General features: G+C 37.9%; 1 protein-coding gene across 5 annotated transcripts in view; it reads left to right on the forward strand.

Moving 5' to 3' along the window:
- Positions 1-16989, forward strand: part of E2F1 (E2F transcription factor 1) — a 48225-nt gene extending 31236 nt beyond the window's left edge. For 2 of the 5 annotated variants that reach the window (XM_039344708.1, XM_039344707.1), the window contains 6 exons: positions 3085-3175; positions 4019-4238; positions 6243-6395; positions 7507-7621; positions 8978-9182; positions 11551-16989. In XM_039344708.1, coding sequence (XP_039200642.1) covers positions 3085-3175; positions 4019-4238; positions 6243-6395; positions 7507-7621; positions 8978-9182; positions 11551-11801 — 1035 coding nt within the window. In that variant the 3' untranslated portion in view covers positions 11802-16989. The remainder of the gene's footprint in view (positions 1-3084; positions 3176-4018; positions 4239-6242; positions 6396-7506; positions 7622-8977; positions 9183-11550) is intronic. The other 3 variants (XR_005556866.1, XR_005556865.1, XR_005556864.1) reach the window with 3 other exon arrangements.
- The last annotated feature ends 5196 nt before the right edge of the window (positions 16990-22185 follow it).

Below are 22185 nucleotides of genomic sequence, written 5' to 3' on the forward strand. Positions count from 1 at the left end.
TCCTCAGGCTGGTGCCTTCAGCTTCGTGCTTTGAGCAGCAATGTGTGGTCTTAGCTGTTTCTTCCTTTTAACTGCCAGTGGGGGTATGAACTGATTGGGTGGGAGCTTGGCTGTGTTCTGATTGGGTGGAGGTGTGTTCTGAATGGTTAGGGGCTTGGCTGTGCTCTGATTGGCTGGGGGAGTGTTCTGTTTGGTTGTGCTCAGGTTAGTCTGAGTTGCAGAGGGGTTTAAGATTTTGGGCTGCCTTGCTATTTTCTGGCTTCGCGTTCGTGGTCGTGCCTCCTCTTCATGGAGGGTGTCAGTTTGCTTCATGTATGGATTGGAGGGGTTTAAAGTGGCTAATGATGCAGCTGTGGTCTGGCTTCTGGTTTGTGGTCGTGCCTCATCATCGGTGTGGCTTTGGGTTTGTTTTTTGCGTGGATGTGTGGTGGTGACATCCTGTGTGGTTTTTGTGAGTGTGGGTCTGGTATCATTTTTTGTGATAGGGAGTCGTTTGTCGCCAAGACACTTCCAATTTTACGTGGGAGAAAACCCGAACAACCAAAGACATACATATATACATATATATATATATATATGAGCAAATTTAATATATATTAACCTTAAACAAGTAAATTTTCATATTCCTTCCATTTACTTTACACAATAACTTACTCTTTTTTCTAAAAATACAAATATTTTCTCCCCATGTCTTCTAGCTATAAAATCTTTAAAGCTTTATCATTCAAAGTTAATCAGGAAAGATTTCATTAAGAACTACCAGAAACACCAACATACTGAAATATAATCCCATCAAATATTGTGCCACTAATAAATTTCTTATCTTCTCTTCCTCCTTTTAGAAACTGCTTTGCAAGTTTAACATTTCCCTTCAGTTTTAATACCATAGCTGATAACTTTCTCTAACAATACAAGAAAAAAAATATTTTCCCATAACTTTATCTTCTCTTTGAACATCTTTAAAGCTTCATCATTCCGTCTTGTTCAAATACCCACTAAAAGCTGCTAGAAAAAAATCATATACATTTTAATCTTAGCTGAATGAGCCAACTTTTTAAATCTTGTTATTTTTAAAAATCTTGATGTTTATACCTTTTAAATAGTGTCCCAGAAATTGGTTTCCTTTCATTCTCTTTTATCTTTTCTCAGGAATTCTTTCATAGGTATAACACATCTCTTTTGTAAGTTCAAAATAAAGTATCCAAATCACTCTTCTGAATTGAAATCCACACATCGAAATCACTCTTCTGATTTATTATTTATGTGCCCCTTTAGCTACTAAAATATAACCACTTTCATTTTTAATCCTTTATGTAACATTTTTGTCAATGTCATTCTTGTATCCTGTCAATTTTAAATCCATATCCAAAGCAGCCTGATTCTGAGTTGTTTCTTTTTTGTCTCCTCTTTTGAACCCATTTTTAATAGAAATGGACAATCTTAAAAGAAAGTTGTACATTGTTGCAAAATATCCTTGAATTCTTCCAGAGTTAAAGTACTTTTCTCCATTATATATTAGTGAGTCTCTTCACTTGGACTGAATATTCTAAGGACAGTGATGCTTACATCATTTGCAAATTAGATTTAATCTACAATTAATTAGCTCTACACAGGGATGCATTTTAAGACCATCTAAAAACTTCAGTTGTTCCAGCATGCAATGGCCTGCTTGCTTCCTGTCCAGTCACATTCCTGCAGCACTCATTGCCAGGAAATTCAAAATGTTAATTGCTGCCTTTAAAACAGCAGTCCCCAACCTTTCCAGCTCTGCAGGCCAGCGGGGGCTGGGGGCAGTGACAACATGGAAGGGGGGGAAAGGGGATGGTTCTGCACAAGTGGCATGCATGTGTGCAAGTGTACAAAGCTCTATTTGTGCAAATGAAGCTTTGTGCATGAACACACATGCCCAGTGCTTGTGCAACTGGAGTTTTGCCTACCGCTTGTATGGTCCAATTCCAAGCAGACTGCGGCCTCGGGGTTGGGGACCCCTGCTTTAAAGCACAAATGCCTTGCACCCTGCTTATCTAAGACATTGCCTTTCTCCTATGAATTCTGTTTATCTGACCTGGATGGCTAAGGATTGTCTACCATGTGTATTCCCCAACTAGAATGTGCTATGGGAGGTGGTTTGATGGTGGATGTTCTTAGTGGCAGCTTGTCTCCTATGGAACATCTTTTTCCTTAAGAAGAGAATGATCCTGGGGCATACTAAAGTGAGATGGGGGTCTGCCCCAGATGCTAAGAGGGGATGCTAAGAGAGGAGATTATCCAGAAGAACAGCAGCTGGTGTAGAGTTGGTCACTGCTGCCATTGTGCTGGTCCCTTGTTTGGCAGTCAGTGATGTGGCAGCAATGACAGATAGAATCAGTAGCAGTTCCAGAAACTCAAGGTACTATTTGATGAATGGAAATAGTTGCTCTGGGTGTCAAATGTGCTAGATACACCCCTGGAATGGCCCCCATTCTCTTGGCCTTGTAGAGGCTATTAAAGTGACTGGATAATATCAGTTAAACTTCATAGGCAATCTTTATGATAGTTATCTAAATTTATAATCCAACCACCAATGCAAAAGAGGGATTCTGGTCAGAGTTTTATCATCAACTTCAATCTGAAACTGATAGAACATCAAGCAAGATGATCAGCTTGTAGCTGGAGATTGGAAAACCAAAGTTGCTGCTAATTTTTGCCCTTTTAAAATTGAGGAAATGAACATATTTTAAATACATTTATCAAAAATGTAACAGTTAATTCAAATGTAATAATTAATTTTCTTCAAACCCATTTTAAAATATTTTATCTAATCCCATATTTTTGAATTGTGGTGCTCCCCATTCCGTCCGTCCGTCCGTCCATCCATCCATCCATCCATCCATCCATCTATCTATCTTATTAATTTTATTTATTTATCAAATTTATTTGCCACCCATCTCACAGTTCAGGCAACTCTGAATGGCTTACATTTAAAGGCAGTCCTGGCTCAGTAAAAGTAAGATGTGTAGATATGCTCCTAGTTTTACATGATTGCTTCTTGTTTCATTAGCGTTTAAATGGTGCAGTTATTTACAAATCTCACTTGTTTTCCAGGTAAAACGGAAGCTGAATTTGGAGACTGACCATCAGTACATTGCAGAGAACGTTCAGGTGGCTCGAGGAAAAGCAAAAAATCCAATAAAAGGTACCAGTATATAGATGGGAACTCTGGTGCTTTAATTTCTGCAGCTACTTCAAGAATCCTTGTCCTGGTGGCTAAATAATGCCAGATTCTCAATACAATTATTGAGATACACTGAAATTGAACCAGTGAAATCTCAGAAATGACTGCTGCTACTGGGACAAGGAGTATTGATGCTTCTTCAGGCTCTCTCTGCTTTTGAATTCATGAGGGAAATGGTTTTTATTTATGAAATGACATATATTATGCAAAGTTGCTTTTTGGGTTTCAAAATTTAGCACCCTGAAAAACTGAGCTTTCATTTTTTACAAAAAGGTTAATTTCCTTGAAACACAGGCATTTGATTTAATTCATGGCTGTGGCGAAAGTCTCATCTCAGTTCACAGTTGGGTTTGGCAAATGATACTATCTTATTCCACAATTGCCATTTATTTATTTATTAAATTTATATGCTGCCCATCTCACACTTCAAGGAAACTGAATGGTTTACAATGTTCAACCATGCAAAACATCTGACCAGATTCAATTCCTTTGGTGGTATAATCCATTTTTCATATCCCCACAATGTATCTTGGAAACATACTTGGTCAGTGTGGGAAAGGTGAGTGGTGTTTTGTCCTTTCTTTCTATTTCTAAGGTAGTCACCGCAGCTTTCAGGCTAGATGAGACAGAGAGAATAATAGAAACTCTTAAATTCTGAGCCAAAGGATGCCTATCTCCAACAACATTGCTTGCTTTCTTGTCAAATGAATATGCAAGCTGAGCAAATTGATGGATTAAGCTTGGAATTTATTTAAGAATTGTAGCTGCTTTGCTAGTTGTAATTAAGCCCTGATTCATCCCCAGGTTTAAAGTCTCCTGGCGAGAAATCCCGCTATGAAACTTCTCTCAACTTGACTACCAAGCGCTTCTTAGAACTATTGAGTCAATCTCCTGATGGTGTTGTGGATCTCAACTGGGCTGCTGAAGTACTAAAGGTGCAGAAGAGGCGTATCTATGACATAACGAATGTCCTGGAGGGCATCCAGCTCATCACCAAGAAATCCAAGAACCATATCCAATGGCTGTAAGGAGAATGTCACCTGTCTATCTCCAAGCTTTTAGTTCTGAAGATGTTCTAATTAGTTCTAATAAATGTTGGTTTGGCTCCATTATATTGTAATCCATTCATAAGTAGAGCACTGTTTGTAGTTGCATATTAAGTTGTTACAGTTTCCATTTATGTTATTGGTATATGTGATTTTATAAATAGATTCTTAAATAGATTCTTTGTATATCGTGCCTATATCTGTTTTCAATCAAGAGAACTAGAACATGATGATCTGAATTATCCTAAATCAAAATTACATAGTATTGTATATGTGTATAAGAATACTCTGTTATAACCTTAGATACTTCTGTGCATTTTTGCATTTTCTGGAAGTATACTCAAAAAAACATTTATCATTTGTCTTTTAATTTACCTTAAAGCAATATTGCAGGAAAGAAATTTACTGCAAGGGGAAAAAAATCACATTAATAACAGACCAGTGAGAGTATGATAAATAAAAGTTCATTAATCTGTGCTCAGTTTAGTTAAAAGTGAGATAATAATGGTATATGAAAATTTGATCAGTTGTGTAAATAATTTTAACCCATCAGTTTTTCCATCAACATATAATTATTGCTTATTATAAACTTATGTTCTGGGAATTTAGTATAATTTGCTGCTTACTATCAGATAGAAATAAATACTGTTAAATATGAAAACTGAAGTTTTATGGGTTGGTGGACTACTCTGTAATGGCAGTAATCCATTCTTGAAAATGACAACATTTATTTTTTCCACAGTGTTCATATGTTAGTACCTTGGCTTATAGATGAGAGAGGTGCTGACAGACTCAGGGAACTTTTAAGTTTGCAGAGGCACAAGAAAACTGGTAACTGACCATATGATGTAATGGTTAAAATATTGGACTACAACTAAAGAGTACTCTTATAAGCCATGGAAGCTCACTGAATTACTTTGGTTGGATATTATCTCTTACCCCAGCTTTCTTGTTATGAAGAAAAGTTGGTAGAAGGAATGGAATACTATAATGAGATCCTGAAAAAAAGTCAGAATATAATTCTAATCAATAAATGAGAAGCGAGCATGTTTAGTGACCACCAAATGTGGATGAGAAGAGAATGGAATAATTAAGATGGGAAAGAAATTACTTTAGGCAAATTCCTGAAGCTTCCTAGTGATATTATACACTACCAGTTCCAGAACAATTTAAAGGCAGGAAATAAGCATATAAAGGCCAGGGCTCAAATACTATAAAAACTCTCAAGATTCATTAGGCATGGTCAATGGGAAGAAGATTGTTGCTTGATTCACTAATTTCCAGGCATTTTTCACAGAAAGGTCCCTAAGCAGGTCCACTACAAAGATCAATCTGGTATAATTGAGGAATTGAATTACATTAATTCAAACATGAGATTACTAAAACAAGGATCACTTGATCCAGAAAAAAATTAAATACTTTTTGTTACTGTGACACTTGGGTCTTCAGTTACAAAATTCATTGCTTGGAGTTATTCCTTAATCCATTTGCTGCTTTGAAGGAACTCAGAATTATCCAGAACTACCTGTCTTCCTAATTCATAGGCTCGAACTGCTCCTCAACAACATTTCAGTCTTGTTAGGATTCAGTTAGTTTTTTTGGTTTCCATCCAGCCACTACTCTCCTAGAACATCTCCTGCATAACTTCATATGCCTATTGATGATAAATAAATGATAAATCTAGAATTATTTCTCCCAATGGCTTTATATAGATATTAAAGTTTATAGGGGACAATTGGAATCCTATAGCAGGCATAGGATTAGAATACTATAGGGCAAGAATATTTTCCCCATGTAATTTGTTGAACTTTCCATTTAAAAAATAACTAATTTACTTAACTGAGCATTCATCTGTCCTCTTTGTGCTATTCTGACGATGTGGAAGCACACACAATGCAGTTTACTTCACATCTGCCTTAATGCTAAGAGTTGCCAAGTTATTAGTCACAAAGTATTTCATCTTGTCTTATTCTGTTTTCTAGGGGGAACCGGTCTGCTGTGGGGGGCACCAATAAGAATCAAGCATTAATGAAGGAACTCCAGGATCTTCAAGCAGCAGAACAGCATCTGGACAGCCTCATCCAGATGTGCACTACTCAATTCAAGATCCTTACTGAGGAACCTGAAAACAAGGCATATCCTTCTCTTCAAGATGAATGGGGATTAGATGACTTTATCCAATCATAGAGTACAAAACAGGTTCATAGGAGCAAATCTTCTGCAGTAACCAGTAGCAGTAAAGTACCATATCCCAAAGAGGCAGCTACACTACTGACATTCCTGGATAGGGTGTTGGTACTTTAATTTGTACTTCCACACCCTGTGAGTTAATGGAAAATCCCTACCTGGCTGTTGACTAAGGCTCTGAATTGTCAGTGAGGTAGAGGTGTATATGTATGTATATATCTGAGAAAGAAAGGAAAAGAAGGGTGGTGGTGCATCTGTCAGATGTTTCTTGTTGATTTTTGCCTGGCAGCTCTGTAGCTGAACCTGTTCCTGATAATGAAATCTGCAATCCACCCTTTCTGGTAAATGAACAGTTTTACATATATGTATGTGAGAGAAAACTTCAGCTATCCTTCAAACCCACCCACCCCTCCAATTTTTTTCTTTGCAATAATATTCCAATAAATAGGTTTACACGTTGCATATCACAGGTAAGATATATGTGATAAGGCCTTAAGTGTACTTAATGAAATTGGTTAATCTCTTCAACATTCACTTCTACAGGGTTAAACTAATTAGTGTGCTCATAATTTTAATAATTGAAATCAGTTTTCTGACACTGTACAAATTTGTGGAGAATTCCCCACAGATCTCAGAACTGCAAGCCAGAAGACTGAGAGTAAGAGTTAACTAGGAACTATTTTCCAACAAAAAGTGTGGGTCCTGAACAGATTATTTATTACATAGAAATTGTAGAGGGAAATAATTAAATTTGAAGTAGACTGGCATCAAAATATTAAAAGCAAAGAAATAGAAATAGGCATACAGACATGGTTATTTTGAATGAGATTAAATCTTCATGCCAAATTAATTGCATCCTGAAATACTGAAGGAAGTAGCTAGTCTAAAGCTGTTGTAACCGCAAATGGTTGTTAAATGACTGTTCATAAGTCAAGGGCTGCTTTTATGTCTTTTCCCCAATAGGTAGTGATTTGGGCCTGACAGTTGTATTTTGCTATTCTAGTTTTGTATCTTGACATACATCTTGTGATATTTCTAACAAAACTTGACTGACCATACTTCAGCTTATGTGACTTGCCAAGATCTACGCAACATTGCAGACCCCTCAGAGCAGCTGGTGATGGTGATTAAAGCCCCCCCTGAGACACAGATGCAAGTCTCTGATCCTGCAGAGGTAACCTTCCTGTTTCCAAGAATTACAGAGGCCATTTGGGACCATTCATGGAATACTCACACACTTAATTTTCAGAATCCAATCCTCTTTATTATGTGTATCCTTTCCATTCCTCATTAGGTAGGAAAGGTTTGCAAGTCCATTCAAGTATAGTATATCTTGAAACAGTATTGTGACTGAGAAATTTTGCCACTAATATGATAGATTCAGGGAAGTTTGGTTTTTAAATGCAAGATTCTGTAGATGTGATTGCTGATCTATTCATCCATCCATCCATCCATCCATCCATCCACCCATCCATCCAATTTTTATAGCTGCCCAACTCAACCAAATGACTCTTTGACATATTAATCTTGGCCTCTTATAGTTTAGCTGTATGTCATTAGGCTACATAACACTGTGGGACATTTTACAATAATCAACTGCCACAAAGTTTTATATCCTAGATTAGTTAAATGGTGGCTAAGAATGAAATCCTATCCTCTAACTGTGCTGCCCTGTCAGAAAATGTCCATTTTTGGATAAATCACCTGAGGCAATGTTTTGTGCCTAATCTACCAAACATAACTGGTGAGCTAAGGGGAGAGATTTGTTGACATAGTGAGGTGAGTTTAGGGCATGTGAAATAGAGGCTATACATCTTGGGTTAGTCTAATACAGTGTTTCTCAACCTTGACAATTTTAAGGCATGTGGACTTCAACGCCCAGAATTCCACAGCCAGCAATGCTGGCTGTGGAATTCTGGGAGTTGAAGTCCACATGCCTTAAAATTGTCAAGGTTGAGAAACACTGGTCTAATAGAATAAGTTACTATCTATTTGGAGCCAGGAATGATGCACAAAATAAAGGTATTTGCAGCTCTTTGTTACCCAAGTGGTTAACTTCTAGGTAGATGCAGTGCCTTGTGAACTCATGAGTAGCAGTGTTAAACCCAGATATAACAAAATAAAATGCTTCAGGTAGAACTTTTCCTTTCTCATTTTACTATTTTTGATTTAATACGTTTTTCCCACAAAGTGTTAAAACGATGAGCAGAGATCATTACAAAATAGAATTTTTTTTTTCACTCAGATACTGAGATGTACTGGGCTTCTCAAAGATTTCCTTGTAGAATGTATTGTTATGAACAATAGTTGTCCCAGGCAGTGAAACAAGCTAAACAAGGCAGATGTTTCAAATTTTTTATCATCTAGTCGTGAAGAGATAAAATTCTGAAGATTTTATAAAACTGATGTTCCCAAAATATTCTTCATAGAAAAGACCTACCGAGGCTTACCACTACTACTCTCACAACAAAAGCTTATGCAGTTTTCTATTATATGTCTCCTCAAATGTTCTTTTCCCCATCTCTGTTAGGCTTTCCAGATTGCTGTGAAAAGTACTCAGGACCCTGTTGATGTGTTCCTGTGCCCAGAAGAGAGCTCTGGTGTCTGTAGTCCCACCAAGAGTCCATTGAAAGTGGCTACTAAGGAACCTTCTTCAGAATCTTCACAAACAACAGCCTCTGTGCTTCTACACCCTTCTCAGGATACAAATTTGCCATTGTTGAGTGGAGACCAAGGTATGTGAATTGTTGCCTTAAGAATTGGCATCCAAGAGTAACTTTGGCCGACAAGCCTTTTCAGTCAAGATAATTCTGTGCCAAACTTGTGTTTTGACTGTTATAGCCACACATTTCCTAAAGTGTGGCCTTTCAGTGGAGAGTGTGTGTTTTGATTTTGTAGATATAATGCATTATGACATCTGAATATTTTTTTCTGAAGCTTTCATAGCCACCCTATAAAAGAAAAAAAAATCATTACTGGAGCTTCCAGATCATTTGCATTTTAACTATCAGAGTACCAGAGTATAGGTGATTAATGTTTCTTCCTCCGATTTTAAAACGATGCTCATCTTTTTTCCAATCCAGCTTCTCTCAGTATATATTCAGAATGTGGGTTGAATAAATAAGAAGATAATAAGTTTGTTTCACTATATTCCATCCAGGCTGTGGCTTTCTGTCCTGACTATAGATTTTTAAAGGATACTGAGATGTCCTGGGATTTCCAGTTTTCTGAAGATATTCTGCAGGTTGGCTTGGCTGACACAATCAAAGACTTTTCTATAATCAGTGAAGCACATATTGACTTTTTCTTGGTACTCTTTTGCTTTCTCAGTTATGCAGCATGCATCCAAAATAATATCTGTTGTTCTCTATTTTTTCCTAAAACCAGCTTAAATGGCTGATATCTCCCTTTTCATGCCTGGTTCTAATATGCATTGGATGATCTTCAGCATTATTTGCTAGGATATGAAATTAAGGATATTGTCCAGTAATTTGTGAACTCTGCTAAGTTTCATTTTGTTGTTGGTGGTGTTTAGACTGATCCCTTTCAATCTGTTGTTACTCTCTCATTCTTCAAATTTGGTGGCATAGTTTCATTCAGGCTGAGATTATACTGCCAAAATTGAGCTGGAAATGACTGTGCTAAGCCTCTGTTAGGCAAAAGAAATTCAGCCTTCAAATCTGTCCAACTTCCAGAACAAATAATTTTGCTCAGTAGCAGTTGTAAATGTAATTTATGGCCCCAGTTTGAAGAATGATGCCTGTTTTTATCTTAAGAGAAAGGAATTCCGGTATCAAAATGCCATAAGGGAGGACGTTCTATTCTGTGTTTTTATTTCATAGCATTTGCAATATACAAAATATACTATATACAGAAAAGCTTCCACATCTGATCTTAAATTATGAGCAAGAACAAGCTAGATTTTCAAATACCCTGGCTCTAAAGCAAATGCATCCTTTTGCAATATGTATGTGAATTGTTGTTGGTCTTGCATTGTTGGTTCTGCACTTCTGTGGAGATGATTATTTTGAATCTTTTTGATAAAGATATGGAATAAAGAGAGGAGGCATAGAAACAGATGGCATTAGGAGAGATGATATACGAGAGACCAGATAGGAAACAATAAGAGAGGTAACTTAAATGCTTTAAGTATTATTCAGGCTCACATTCTGATTTTTAATTCATAGGATGTACTGTTAGTTCTACTTCAACCAAAAAAAACCTGTAATACCAATCTACTAGTGTGACAGAGAAGCAGTGGGAAAGGTGACGTAGCACTTCACAGTGCTTTACAGCCCTCTCTAAGGTTTACAGTCAGCATAATGACCCCACCAATCTGGGTCCTCATCTCAGAAGGATGGAAGGCTGAATTAACCTTGAGCCAGTCAGAATCAGAGGGAAGGACGAGAAACAATGGATGGAATCTAATCAAGGAGAGAAGCAACCTGGAATTAAGGAGAAATTTCCCAACAGTGAGGACAATGAACCAGTGGAATAGTTTGCTGTCAGAAGTTTTGGGTACTTCATCACTGGATGAAGAAACTGGACAGCCACTTGTCTGAAATGGTATAGGGTCTCCTGCTTGAGCAGGGGGTTGGACTAGAAGATCTCCAAGGTCCCTTCCAGCTCTGTTCTGATTGAGAGATAGAATCGACCTCCTGGAGTGAGCAGTGAGTTAGCCTAACCACTGCGCCACCACAGCTCTACTTAGAAAGGCTTGATGGGGGAAAAGCTACAAATAAGAAAGGCAATACATTTCTCGATACATTTCTGTACCAAGTGACTCTCTCTCTCTTAAGAGTTTTTCTAAGAAAAGGTTTTTACATTTTGCTTCAAATTATATGTAATTTATTCCTAATTTGTGATAGAGACCAATTCAGATATTTTTGTAGGCGCAGCTGAGCCATGAAAATTGTTTATACTTTCCTAATGGAAAAAAATATTGTATATTATATATAATTGGAAGATTAAGCAGGCAGATGTCAACAAAGCAATTTTGTTTTTGTGTATAGAGAAGGCTTTCTTTGGGATATTCACTTGGGATGAGAGGCACGGGTATATCTATTATGATGGTTACTAAGTCTCTCCTTTATCTCTTGGCAGAACCTTTGTTATCTGGAGAGACTACGCTGCCTCTGAAGTGTCCCGGGGATGATGTAAACCTCTCACCACTGGCTTCCGTGGATGCTTTGCTTCTGCAGGGCAAGGATGACTTCTCAAGTTTTCTGCCCTCTGAATTCATTGCACTTTCACCACCCCAGACTCAGGACTATCACTTTGGGCTTGAGGAGGGTGAAGGCATCAGTGAGCTCTTTGACTGTGACTTTGGAGATTTCACCTCCTTGGATTTTTGAATATCCTCTGGTTGGGGAAAGGGGAGCACCACACGGTCAACTCTACCCCATCATAGGGGATCTTTTTGCAGCTGACATCTGAACATAATTCCAGGGCTACTTGTCGTCTTCAGAGCCAGCGTGCTGTAAATCAGATGCCAGGGAAGGAAAATGGCAGCTGTGGTCGGGCATCAGTGACAATGAGAGCACTCAGCTCCTGGAAGGGCTGCCTTTTGCTGGCCATCTCCCTGTAATTGAGGGAGATGGCTGTGAAGCTAATTGCTGCTGTGAATGTTGCAAGCTTGTTTTTGTGACCTGATTGAGAGTCAGCAGGCATCACCTCAAGGCTGCTGTGCCCAGGCCCAGAGTAGTAATAATACTTAGGAATGGGTGAGTAGTGTCACCTTGATTCTCTGGTGCCATATTTGGAATCTATAGGGATAGCTGTAGAGATGCTGTTGCAGCAGCCTAGTTATTCTTGTTGAACCACTCCTTTCCTTGAATTTCACTTTAGACAATACTTGGCTGTGGGCAGGCCCCTTTTTTTATCAGGTGCTTAATTTTCTATGTATTGAGCAATTATCAATCTTGGCTTAGAAAAACATGATGGTCAGAAGCTATCCTTAGAAGAGGGGCCCTTCCATTCCTTTCTCAGCAAACTGTTTGGGATGTGTGGCAGAAGCACTGAGCACATTATTGTGAGGGACACCTTTCTGCCAGGCAGCGGTGGGAGAAGGTGACCAGAATGGTACTTCTCAGAACAGTCATTGATCTGTCCTCTTACAATCCATCTCTACCTGGTTGGATGGCATTTTTACCTTTTACCTTTGCTGGCAATGATAAACCAGAGATTTGCAACTCAGTAGTCAAAGTCAAAGAATGGCCAAGTAGAAAATAAAGACAACCAACTGGATGGATAGGATGGATGATACAATGGGAGCCTTTTGTTAAACAAGCTGCTCAAACTAGTGAAAGATAATGGGTAACTGCATGTGTTAGAAAAGTGGGTGGGCTTTTTTTGCTCTTTTTAAAAAAAATATTCTGGTTGAAAAGGAGAAACTGGCTTACAAATATGAGGCACCAAGAATAGTGGGGTGAATTGTTTCTGGATGCTGATGCAAGTATATTTTTTTCTTTTTCCTTGTGAGCCTCACCATAAAGCTTTAAGGAGGGTCCTGTACAGATTATTTATTTATTTTGGGTGTTCCTCACCTCCCACTATGGATATTATTTTGTGGAAAGCCAATTCCCTGATAGAATATATCTGTATCTATCTGGGGATGGGATGGGTTTTTATTATGGTGATTTTTTTTAAAATAGTGAGGTGCTCAGTCTGCTCAGCTGTCTTTAGTTTTAGAGCAGACAGCCAACAAGGCAGAGGGGACACTGCTTGTCGTAGGAAATGAAGATATTGGAACGTTTTGCTTCAGCAGGAGGAAGAGAGGGTTGCTGGCCATTCTCCATGATAGTAAGGGAGGTTAACCCTATACAGTATTGTGAGACAACAAGCAACCAATGCCTTTGTTTGCCCCTTTCCTGTAAAGTGAAGGGGAAAACACTGACTCTTTTTCCTTATTATCCTAAACCCCATGCTAAGCATAAGGTGTGTCCAGAAATCATGGATTCATATTATTTATTTATTATTTATGTGCCTCCATCCAGTATTCCTGGAAGATAAAGGATAGTGTCAGAGGATTATGGGTGCATGAAGTAGAACTCAACATGTCCAGGTATGTGGAAAGAAACCCTTTAGGTATCTTGTTAGAACTGCTGACCTAGCAATTGGCAGCAGAGAACCTGGGAAGAAGTAGGTTGTAGTCAGAGAGCCTTGAATAGCAAAGAGATTCAATGTCTCATCAATATGTTGAGAGTGTATGACTGGTCAAGACAAGTGAACTTAAATGCTATTTATTCATAGAGGATGGACAGCAGGTTCATCTTTTAGAGTAGTATTTCTCAACCTCGCTAATTTTAAGATGTGCGGACTTCAACTCGCAGAATTCCTCAGTCTGAGAATTGAAGTCCATGCATCTTAAAGTTGCTGAGGTTGAGAAACACTGCTGTAGAGAAATATTTTGTTATGTTGAAAGGGAGGGTGGGGGAGGGAAACACACATTGTGCTAGGGTAAGAGTTTGTGGAAGGAATAGTTTTATTCCAGGTTTATCCATTTTGAGAAGTAGCTTTAGTTGAAGGAATGGGGCTTTAGCAGCAGGTATGGATGCCATCAGCTTGATTAGGAGTACTTCCTAGTGCATCACAAAGCAGTAATTGGTGCTGTCCCTGAGGTGCCTTCTTAGTCCTTTAAGTATTATTTCAGTTCCTGGAACTCACCAAAGTGTGCTCCTACATATTAGGAGGGTATTTTGCTTTATGGAAAGGTAACAATGACTCGGTGTGTGGCTTTGGGTGGGGGTTGCGTATTAGTGTTCTTAATAGATGAGAGAACTACTAATATAAAGCATTGTCACACCTAGTCCCAAACAATTTAAATTTCACTGGAGCTTTTTTTTTTTTTTTTTTTTTTTGGACAAGACTAAACAAAAGCATCTCTTAAGTGGGTCTTCTTCAGGCAACACATATAAATATGCTTTCTCAAATCAAAATTAATCAGGCAGCAGATGGTTGTATAAACATATAGGTACACAACGTGGTTCCTGTTCTCTCTCCTCACTTTTCATCTCTTTCTCAGGTTGCCAGATCCTAAAGCTGAATCAAGTTAAAAATTATCCCTGTGTTGCTAGAATCTGCATAAGGAGAAACGGCTAACTCTCTCCAGACATTGCATTTTCCAAGTCGGACATTTACAATTAGAGTGTCTTCAAGAAACTTAATGCTGTGTTCTCTTAGACTGCACTACTTCAGAATAATAGCTGGCAAAATATGTTCTCTGTAACCAAGGTACAACTTATTTCTTGTTTCAGATACAAACAGGAGAGCAATTTGATCATACTCACATTAATTACTGATCTCTTAAGTGAACCTTATCTGGATGCCTTGTGGATTTCCTATAATCTTAAACGTTAGCCAAGGTGGCTGGAGCTGATGGCAGTTTTAACTCAGTTTATCTACAGTGTACCAGAGTTAAAAATCTGGATTGCATTTCTGTACATAGGTCATCTTCCCATTCTGACAGGTTTATCTTTTTGAATTGTGGATATCTCTCTCAGTGACTGCAGCAAACAGAGTGACAATCTGTTCCAAAGGACTCAATGATAGATTTATATCTTTTGATATATCCATTCTGAGCATATCTTGCTTTTCCAAAGGAGAGGCAAGTGCTGCTTTGGCCAACCTCTTTCTGATGCAGCTCATACAAAAGTCACTGTAATGTACCAGATATTTTTTCTCTTTAACTTATCTAGTGCAGGCTACTAGCCCCCCCTTCAGAAAAAGAGTCTGGTTGCTAGAAAAATAAGGGAACAGATTCCATAAAAGATTGTGTTGGTATTTGCCTACTGGAGTACTTTCCTGAATTGATGTTCCATTCTTACTGGTTGGGAACAAAAATAATGCTGTGATGCCAGGGCCCATTTTCTGGATATATCAAAGCAATAAACCATGCTGTATTCTTTACATTTTAGATAATTCTTGAATGTATTTCCTTCTTGATAGTTACCTAGAATGTAAGGAGTAGAACATAGTTATCTGTGGTAGAATGACAAGCACCCATAATTGTTACTAAAATTTTATTCTGCAAAAATCCTTGAAGAGGCTTCAGCAAAATACAGTACACTTTATGGTTCAATAAGCTGAACAGCATTTTCCTAATGGCAAGTTAGGATTTGAACCCTGTTCTGCTGCCTGCTTGGGATTGGGGGGAAAATTATGCATGACTGAGAGGTCTTCCTATAGACCTCTCAAGTTTCCCCCAATTCAACAAATAAGATGGCTGCTATCTTCCCTCATAATCTCAGTTTTCACTTCTACATTAAAATGCTGCTTAATGTTTTCATCCTTGAACTTCAGCATCACCTGCAACGGAAAGCTATTCTATAATTTTTGAAGTCATGACTTTCACATGGGGTAAAGGTCATGAGACCTTCTTACCCTACCTCAGTATGGGTAACTCTCCTGGCTGAGATATCAGGATTTTGTTTGAAAGAAGGAAGACCTTCATGCTATTTGAGGAACTCCAGCCCCTCTATTTAAAGCCCTCCAGACAGCAGTGGATTGGAAGGTCTTAGATAAACTGATGAGCACCATTGATAGCTAAGAAAATGGCTAATGGTGAAAGCTTTAATCTGAGAAAAGCAATCTAGATTTTTTTTTAAAAAAAAAGACACAACTTGAGTTAAGGATGGAATGGAGAGGTACAGGCAACCTATGAGAAGAGCATGATTGATGCAAGTTGGCCTTGCACAGAGAATCGAACATTCTATAACAGATTGGAATCGTGACCTCCACATGTTTAGCAAGAATTTCCAAGCATTTGAGAATAAAGATTTGAGATCAGTTGCTGCTGTCATGATTAAAATGATTTTTGAAGAATCAGGTACATGTATGAACAAGAATGCCTCTTGCACCAGAAGCCTATTATAAGAAAACCCATCCACCCAACCCCTTCCCTTCTAACCAGGTATCTTGATTCTGAACATGGTGACCATATGCACCGCAGAAGATGTTGCTGCTATCAACCTAAGAACCAGGAAGGATTGGAGCCAGACAGTTCTGGTACCTTAATCCAAATGGGAAGCACTTAGTATATCTCATAATGCAAATAGTTCTATGAAGCCTTAAAATCTATTGGATCAAAGAAATAAGCCTAGAGTGCACGCAGTTCTCCTTTCAGCAGGCTTCTTCTAGTAAGGAACATGAGAAGTCCAGTTGGGCAAGTTCTTTTATTAAAACTGAAAGCACAGCAGAGGAGAAGGTGCTGTATCTATATCCCAGCAAGAGAATTAAGAGTGCCCTTGTGTAAGTTAAGTAGAATCAAAGATTATCTGGAAAAGTTGTGGGATCTTGCTGAGGTGGCTAAAGCTTGCTAAGATATTGTTATAGTTCTTAAGGATCGCAACTTTTTTGGTTTAAGTTTCCATGGTATCCAAGATCCCTTGGCAACTGAGAGACCAAATGTGTTGCAAAACGTGCAGCATTTTCCAGGTGCCTGAACATTGAGGGAAGTGCACGTTTTTGTCTGTGCCTATTTTGAATAACAAGCCTTGTTCATGATTTGTGCCTTTAGTTTTAATAAACATTTCTAATAATTTCCTCTTGATTTACTGTCTTTTGATTATTTAAATATTGCTTATTTAAATAGTGGTAAGCACTTTGGACTGGTAGGTGCTTAATAAGCATGTCCTGAGATAAAGTTTCTGCATTCACTTTTAGGCAGATAACTATTTGACTATTGGTTGCCTAGTAGTTGGGGAATTTACACATCAAATTAATAATAACAGCATCAGTTGCCTAAGGCAGACCAAGGGTACAGCAAGTGTTGTGTTTGTTACAAGATACCAAAATTACATTATCCATCAATGTTTCTCAGATTGGCTTCTGCAAAGCCCACATTCAGTGTAGTTCTCTAGAATCTGGTGTAAGGGGTGAAATTACAGGATCTATTTATTGAATTTATTCACCAATTCACATAATTGTCTTTTCAAAACAAGGATATTCATATGATGTGGAGCCAAAACCAATGAAACCTGATTGGGCATTCCAGGGGTTATATATAAAACTTCCAAAGTGTTCAAGATCATGTTGACAAAAATTAGTGATTTGGGGGCAGTACAATTTTTGTCAGGAAGATAAGCAGATTAAGGATTTACTATCATAGTCTCTCCTCTGCACCATGTTTTCAAAATACTGCTAATTTCAACATTAAACCCTCCAAAATAGGAGAGCCTGGTTCAACAAATGTTGATCTTGCTCTTGTATTGTCACCAGTAAGATTTATACAATCCGTTAGGTTGCCTAGTTTTGAATTATAGGAAAGCAGATGGGTTCAGTAATTTGCACAACAGTTTTATTCTGGTGAGAGTGATGGAGCTGAAGTTATTTAATACCATATTATGGCAATAGAGGCTTTCACATACTGTACTGTCTGATCAGTTTCTCCCCTCTAGTAACCTAATTATGATATTGATCAAACAAAAGCCAGAAAACACTTGTCTTCTAGAATCTAGAGCAGAGGTGGGGAATAATGCCCCCTTTATGACTTGTGGACTCAGGAATTCTGGGAGTTGAAGTTCACAAGTCATAAAAGGGCCATCACTCCCACCCCTGTTCTGGAGGGATCATTTGAGGAAAAATGCAACAAGCTACATCTGTCATGGAACTAAAGGTTAAAGCTTGTGTTCTCTTTGTGTTTGAACATTATAATGCATGTGTCAGAAAAAGAGAAGGGGGAAAACACACACAAACCAATAGTCATAATGTTGACTAAGTGTTTCTATTTTTTTTCTTTTTTTCAGAAAGATCAAAACAGATTTTTTTTTCCTGCTTAGTAAAGTACAGGGCTTATTCACAGAAAAGAAATGCAGGATAGGTGTAATTCCAGCAGGTGGCAGAAGGAAGCAAGGAAAAATTTTGGAAGAAAGAACAATGTATTCCCTAACCCTAATCCCAATATTTGCAAGGTAGATTCAAAGCTCTAGTTTAATGTTTTGGTGCTTTTAACTTGATCCCCTAATGCAAGTTTCCTATGTTAATCTTGAAACATAAGTCAGCTTACAGTTTCATTGTTTTACTGTAGCAGTGGCTGTCCAGGCATCTGACTGAGAAATCTTTCCTCTCTCCAGCTAACTGATTCTTTGATCTATGCACATAAAAGCAGTATTAACTAGTGTGTTGTTTTTCAAACTTGGCAGCTTTAACTTTAAACTGGCTAGGGAATTCTGGGTGCTGAAGCTCACACATTTTAAAGTTGCCAAGTTTGAAAAATACTGATCTAATCAGAATAGAGCTGGAAGGGATGTTGGAGGGCTCTATTAAATTTCTGCAGGAAATTAACCTGCCTATCACTAAAGGTAAAGTAAAGTGGGCAGTGCTGATCTCCATTTCTTAGCCGAAGGATTCAGTGTTGTCCAAAGACATTTGCATGATCGTGTGGCCACCATGACTAAACACCGAGCATGAAATGCTGTTACCTTCCCATTTAAATGGTACCTATTTACATACATTTACATGTTTTTGAACTACTACCGTAGGTGGGGTAGGAGCTGGGGCAAGTGATGGGAGCTTACCCCATCACACAATGCTCGGGTCTTGAACTTGGGCTGTCAGCTTTCCAGCTGACGAGCTCAGCTGAGCCATCATGCCCCTGCTTATCACTAGCAAGTAACAAATAATGTAAATAAATAAATAAGCCTGCCATTTTAAAAAGGACAGGTTATCTAGACTAGAATAGGTTTAACTATTGAAGTAATGATTCATTATGAATATTTTCCACTGTTTCTTTTTGTTGGTTTTATAGCTTTTTGATATTGCCAGACAACTAATTAATAAAGTTTCTTGTTGTTAAATCTCTGCCAAGAGAGAAGCCTGCATACCAGAATTATTCTTTAGTAATGTGACTGTAAGACTTTAACACTTCCTTCTTTCTGCCTCTGCCAAGTCAAAAGCTGGTGAGCTTGGCTACTGGTAAGAAATATTGGAGGCTGTTAGGTTTTATGTCTTCAGAACTAGGAGGATCATCATTTGATTGGTCCCGCAGTAAGTGAAACTTGGCAACGGTTGCATCTAATGACAACAAATCGATTCAGTTTGTGAACACTTTTAGAATAAATCTAAATTAGAGAGCAAGTAGCTACAACATCAAATTCATTTTTGTATTGTTTTCTTTCCTGCTGTTTGGAAAATCTTTACTTGATGATGATGTGTTCTAGAGAACTCAAAGTTTCACAAGATCCTCTGTAATTTTAGTTGTTCCTATTATGGCCCTGAATTCTTTGAACTAGACATACTGGAGATTGAAACAGTTGCAAAACATACATTTTACCACCAACTTATCGTTCTTCCTTGCCCTACACTCGCAGCCATGCAACCATTTAATAGCATATCTAGTGATTAAATTATGGCTTTCTCAATTCCTCTCCATTTTTTGGAAACTTCAGAATAAAGAAAAACCAGTTAGTGTAATACTGCTTAGTATGGCAATGCAGAGATAAATACAGCTTTCTTTTATTACGTGGCTGTCTATCCAATTGCTCATTATTGTTATTGTATTATTTGGCAAATCAATTTTCTTGCTATCTTCTGGCCTACAATCATGGAGCATAAATTCATTGCCTGTTTACTAAAGACGTCAGAAGGAATGGAGAAATTTTAAGATATGCAAATGCTGGTAGAAAGATAGAAAGTAGGACATGATATGTTGTGAGGAAAAGTGGTTTTGAAAGAAGCAAAAATACTTCTGTCCACATTGTTTTATGGAAAGAGAGTTGGGTAGGTCAGACGAAACATCAAAGAAAGTTGAATAGAGTAAGATTGGATACTTAGAAATATATGTGTTAAAACAAAAAGATAAATTTAAGAATGAATAGATGCTGAATGGATGTGGACTGAATACAAAAATGAGCAATCAGAAAGTGAGCAATCAGTATGAAAGAAGAGTTTGTGATAGTTTGGTTATGTAGAGAGATTGAATAACAAATTGTGAAACAAATATATAAATGAAGTGTGGGTCAAGAGAAAAAAAAAATCAAGGAACTTGTCCTTGGGTAGTGATGATGGGATCCTCAAAGAAAAAGGTGAAAAATAATGTGAGAAATGATATGGATATAGTAGATGGTTTGCAACGATAGGAAAGCATAGAAAGACATAGTGAATAATGCTGGGGTAAAGAAACAGGCAGTATTTCCTTTTCTTAATTCATGTCTTTAGTTTCTTTGGGTTATTTTTGTTACTGCATAACAGCAATGTTCATCCTGTAAAGCTACTTATGCCCAGCATATGTAGAGAACTGGTCAAATTTTAAACCGGATGATTAAATTTGGGGGAGGGGGAGAAAACCCTCATCTTGCTAGACCAGTGGTTCTCAACCTTTTTAATGCCACGACCCCCAACCGGTTGTAAGTCGAGGACTACTTAACTGGTGCAGCACCGTTTGCAGAATGGGACTTTTGGCGGGCTCAGCAGGGCAGAGACAGCCTGGACAATTCCTATTGGCTTTTGAAAGCCAATAGAATTAGACTCTATTCAAGAGAGTCTATTCTATTGGCTTTCAAAAGCCAATAGAATAAAAGGGAGTAGCACAGCTAAGGAAAAGGGGGGAAAAAATGGCGGACTGCGTTGTTTGGCGACCCCAGTGAAATGGTCGTTCGACCCCAAATGGGGTCCCGACCCACAGGTTGAGAACCACTGTGCTAGACTATCAAATCTGTGCTGCAAAAATCCACCTTATCCCTCTTGTATCTCTCTGCTGCCACCTAATGGTTTTCTACTTTTTTGCTACCTAGACGTGGTATCTTTATGTGGCAGTTGTTGTAACCTTTGAAACTAACACATCTTATTTTGGAGTACATAATTTTTTGGAGCTAGAAGCCGCATCAGTCTCTGATTGGCAAGTACAAATAACAGAATATGGCCAGAACAATGAAATACATTTTGCCATTAATTCATTCAAATTACATAAACACAGTTTGGTACTTCCCATGTACTTCTCAAGACTGTTTTCCTTCTCTCGTATTAAAATTGTTTAATATTATTTTATGATACTTAGAACTATATATTACTAAGTTTCAAATGGAGTTGAATTGATGGAATGCCATATTTATATTCCAGTTTATTGAAATAAACCGTTCCATGAAATTTTGGACCAAGACACACCTTTTGTCACATAATTAGAAGGAAAACAGTTGTTTACCTATTTTGCCTGCATCAATTAATTCTTATAGTGGTAATATCCTCTAAGGTTAACTCAAATTTTACATTTCCCTTCCTCTTCCTCAGCAGGAAGGCCTGTGGGGAAGTAGTTTGCTATGTTTTGTGCAATGATTTTTAGAGAAAGATCCTGTGGTATGTTCAAAAGATGCACTATGAAATGCAACCATAAATAATGAATACTAAGAGACAGATGAGATGATGAATAAACCACGAGTACTTTGTGATGTACATTCTTTGCTTCACTGCTCTGTCTGATATGCAGAATTGGGAGAGAGAGGGAGAAAGTTCTCTATTGTAAGCATGTAGATAGTTCCAAAGGTTCTGGAAATATTTAACTTTGCATAGGAATGGGCTCATTTTACTAGATGCATAATTTAGAATGAAAGACATTTATGATTTCTCCTGGCACACTTGCAAAGTGGTTGGGTTCATACACTGCACTACATAATTTTAGATCATAAACTCGAGGTTACAAACCTTGAATACGTTGTTTCATATATATCAATATGTTACTATAATATTATATACCATTATGTTATATATACCAGTATACTTTATGGCTTAACATGATCTACTAATTCA

This window comes from Crotalus tigris, unplaced genomic scaffold, assembly GCF_016545835.1.
Source record: "Crotalus tigris isolate CLP2741 ecotype Arizona unplaced genomic scaffold, ASM1654583v1 scf7180000017935.1779662, whole genome shotgun sequence".
NCBI classification, from domain to species: domain Eukaryota; kingdom Metazoa; phylum Chordata; class Lepidosauria; order Squamata; family Viperidae; genus Crotalus; species Crotalus tigris.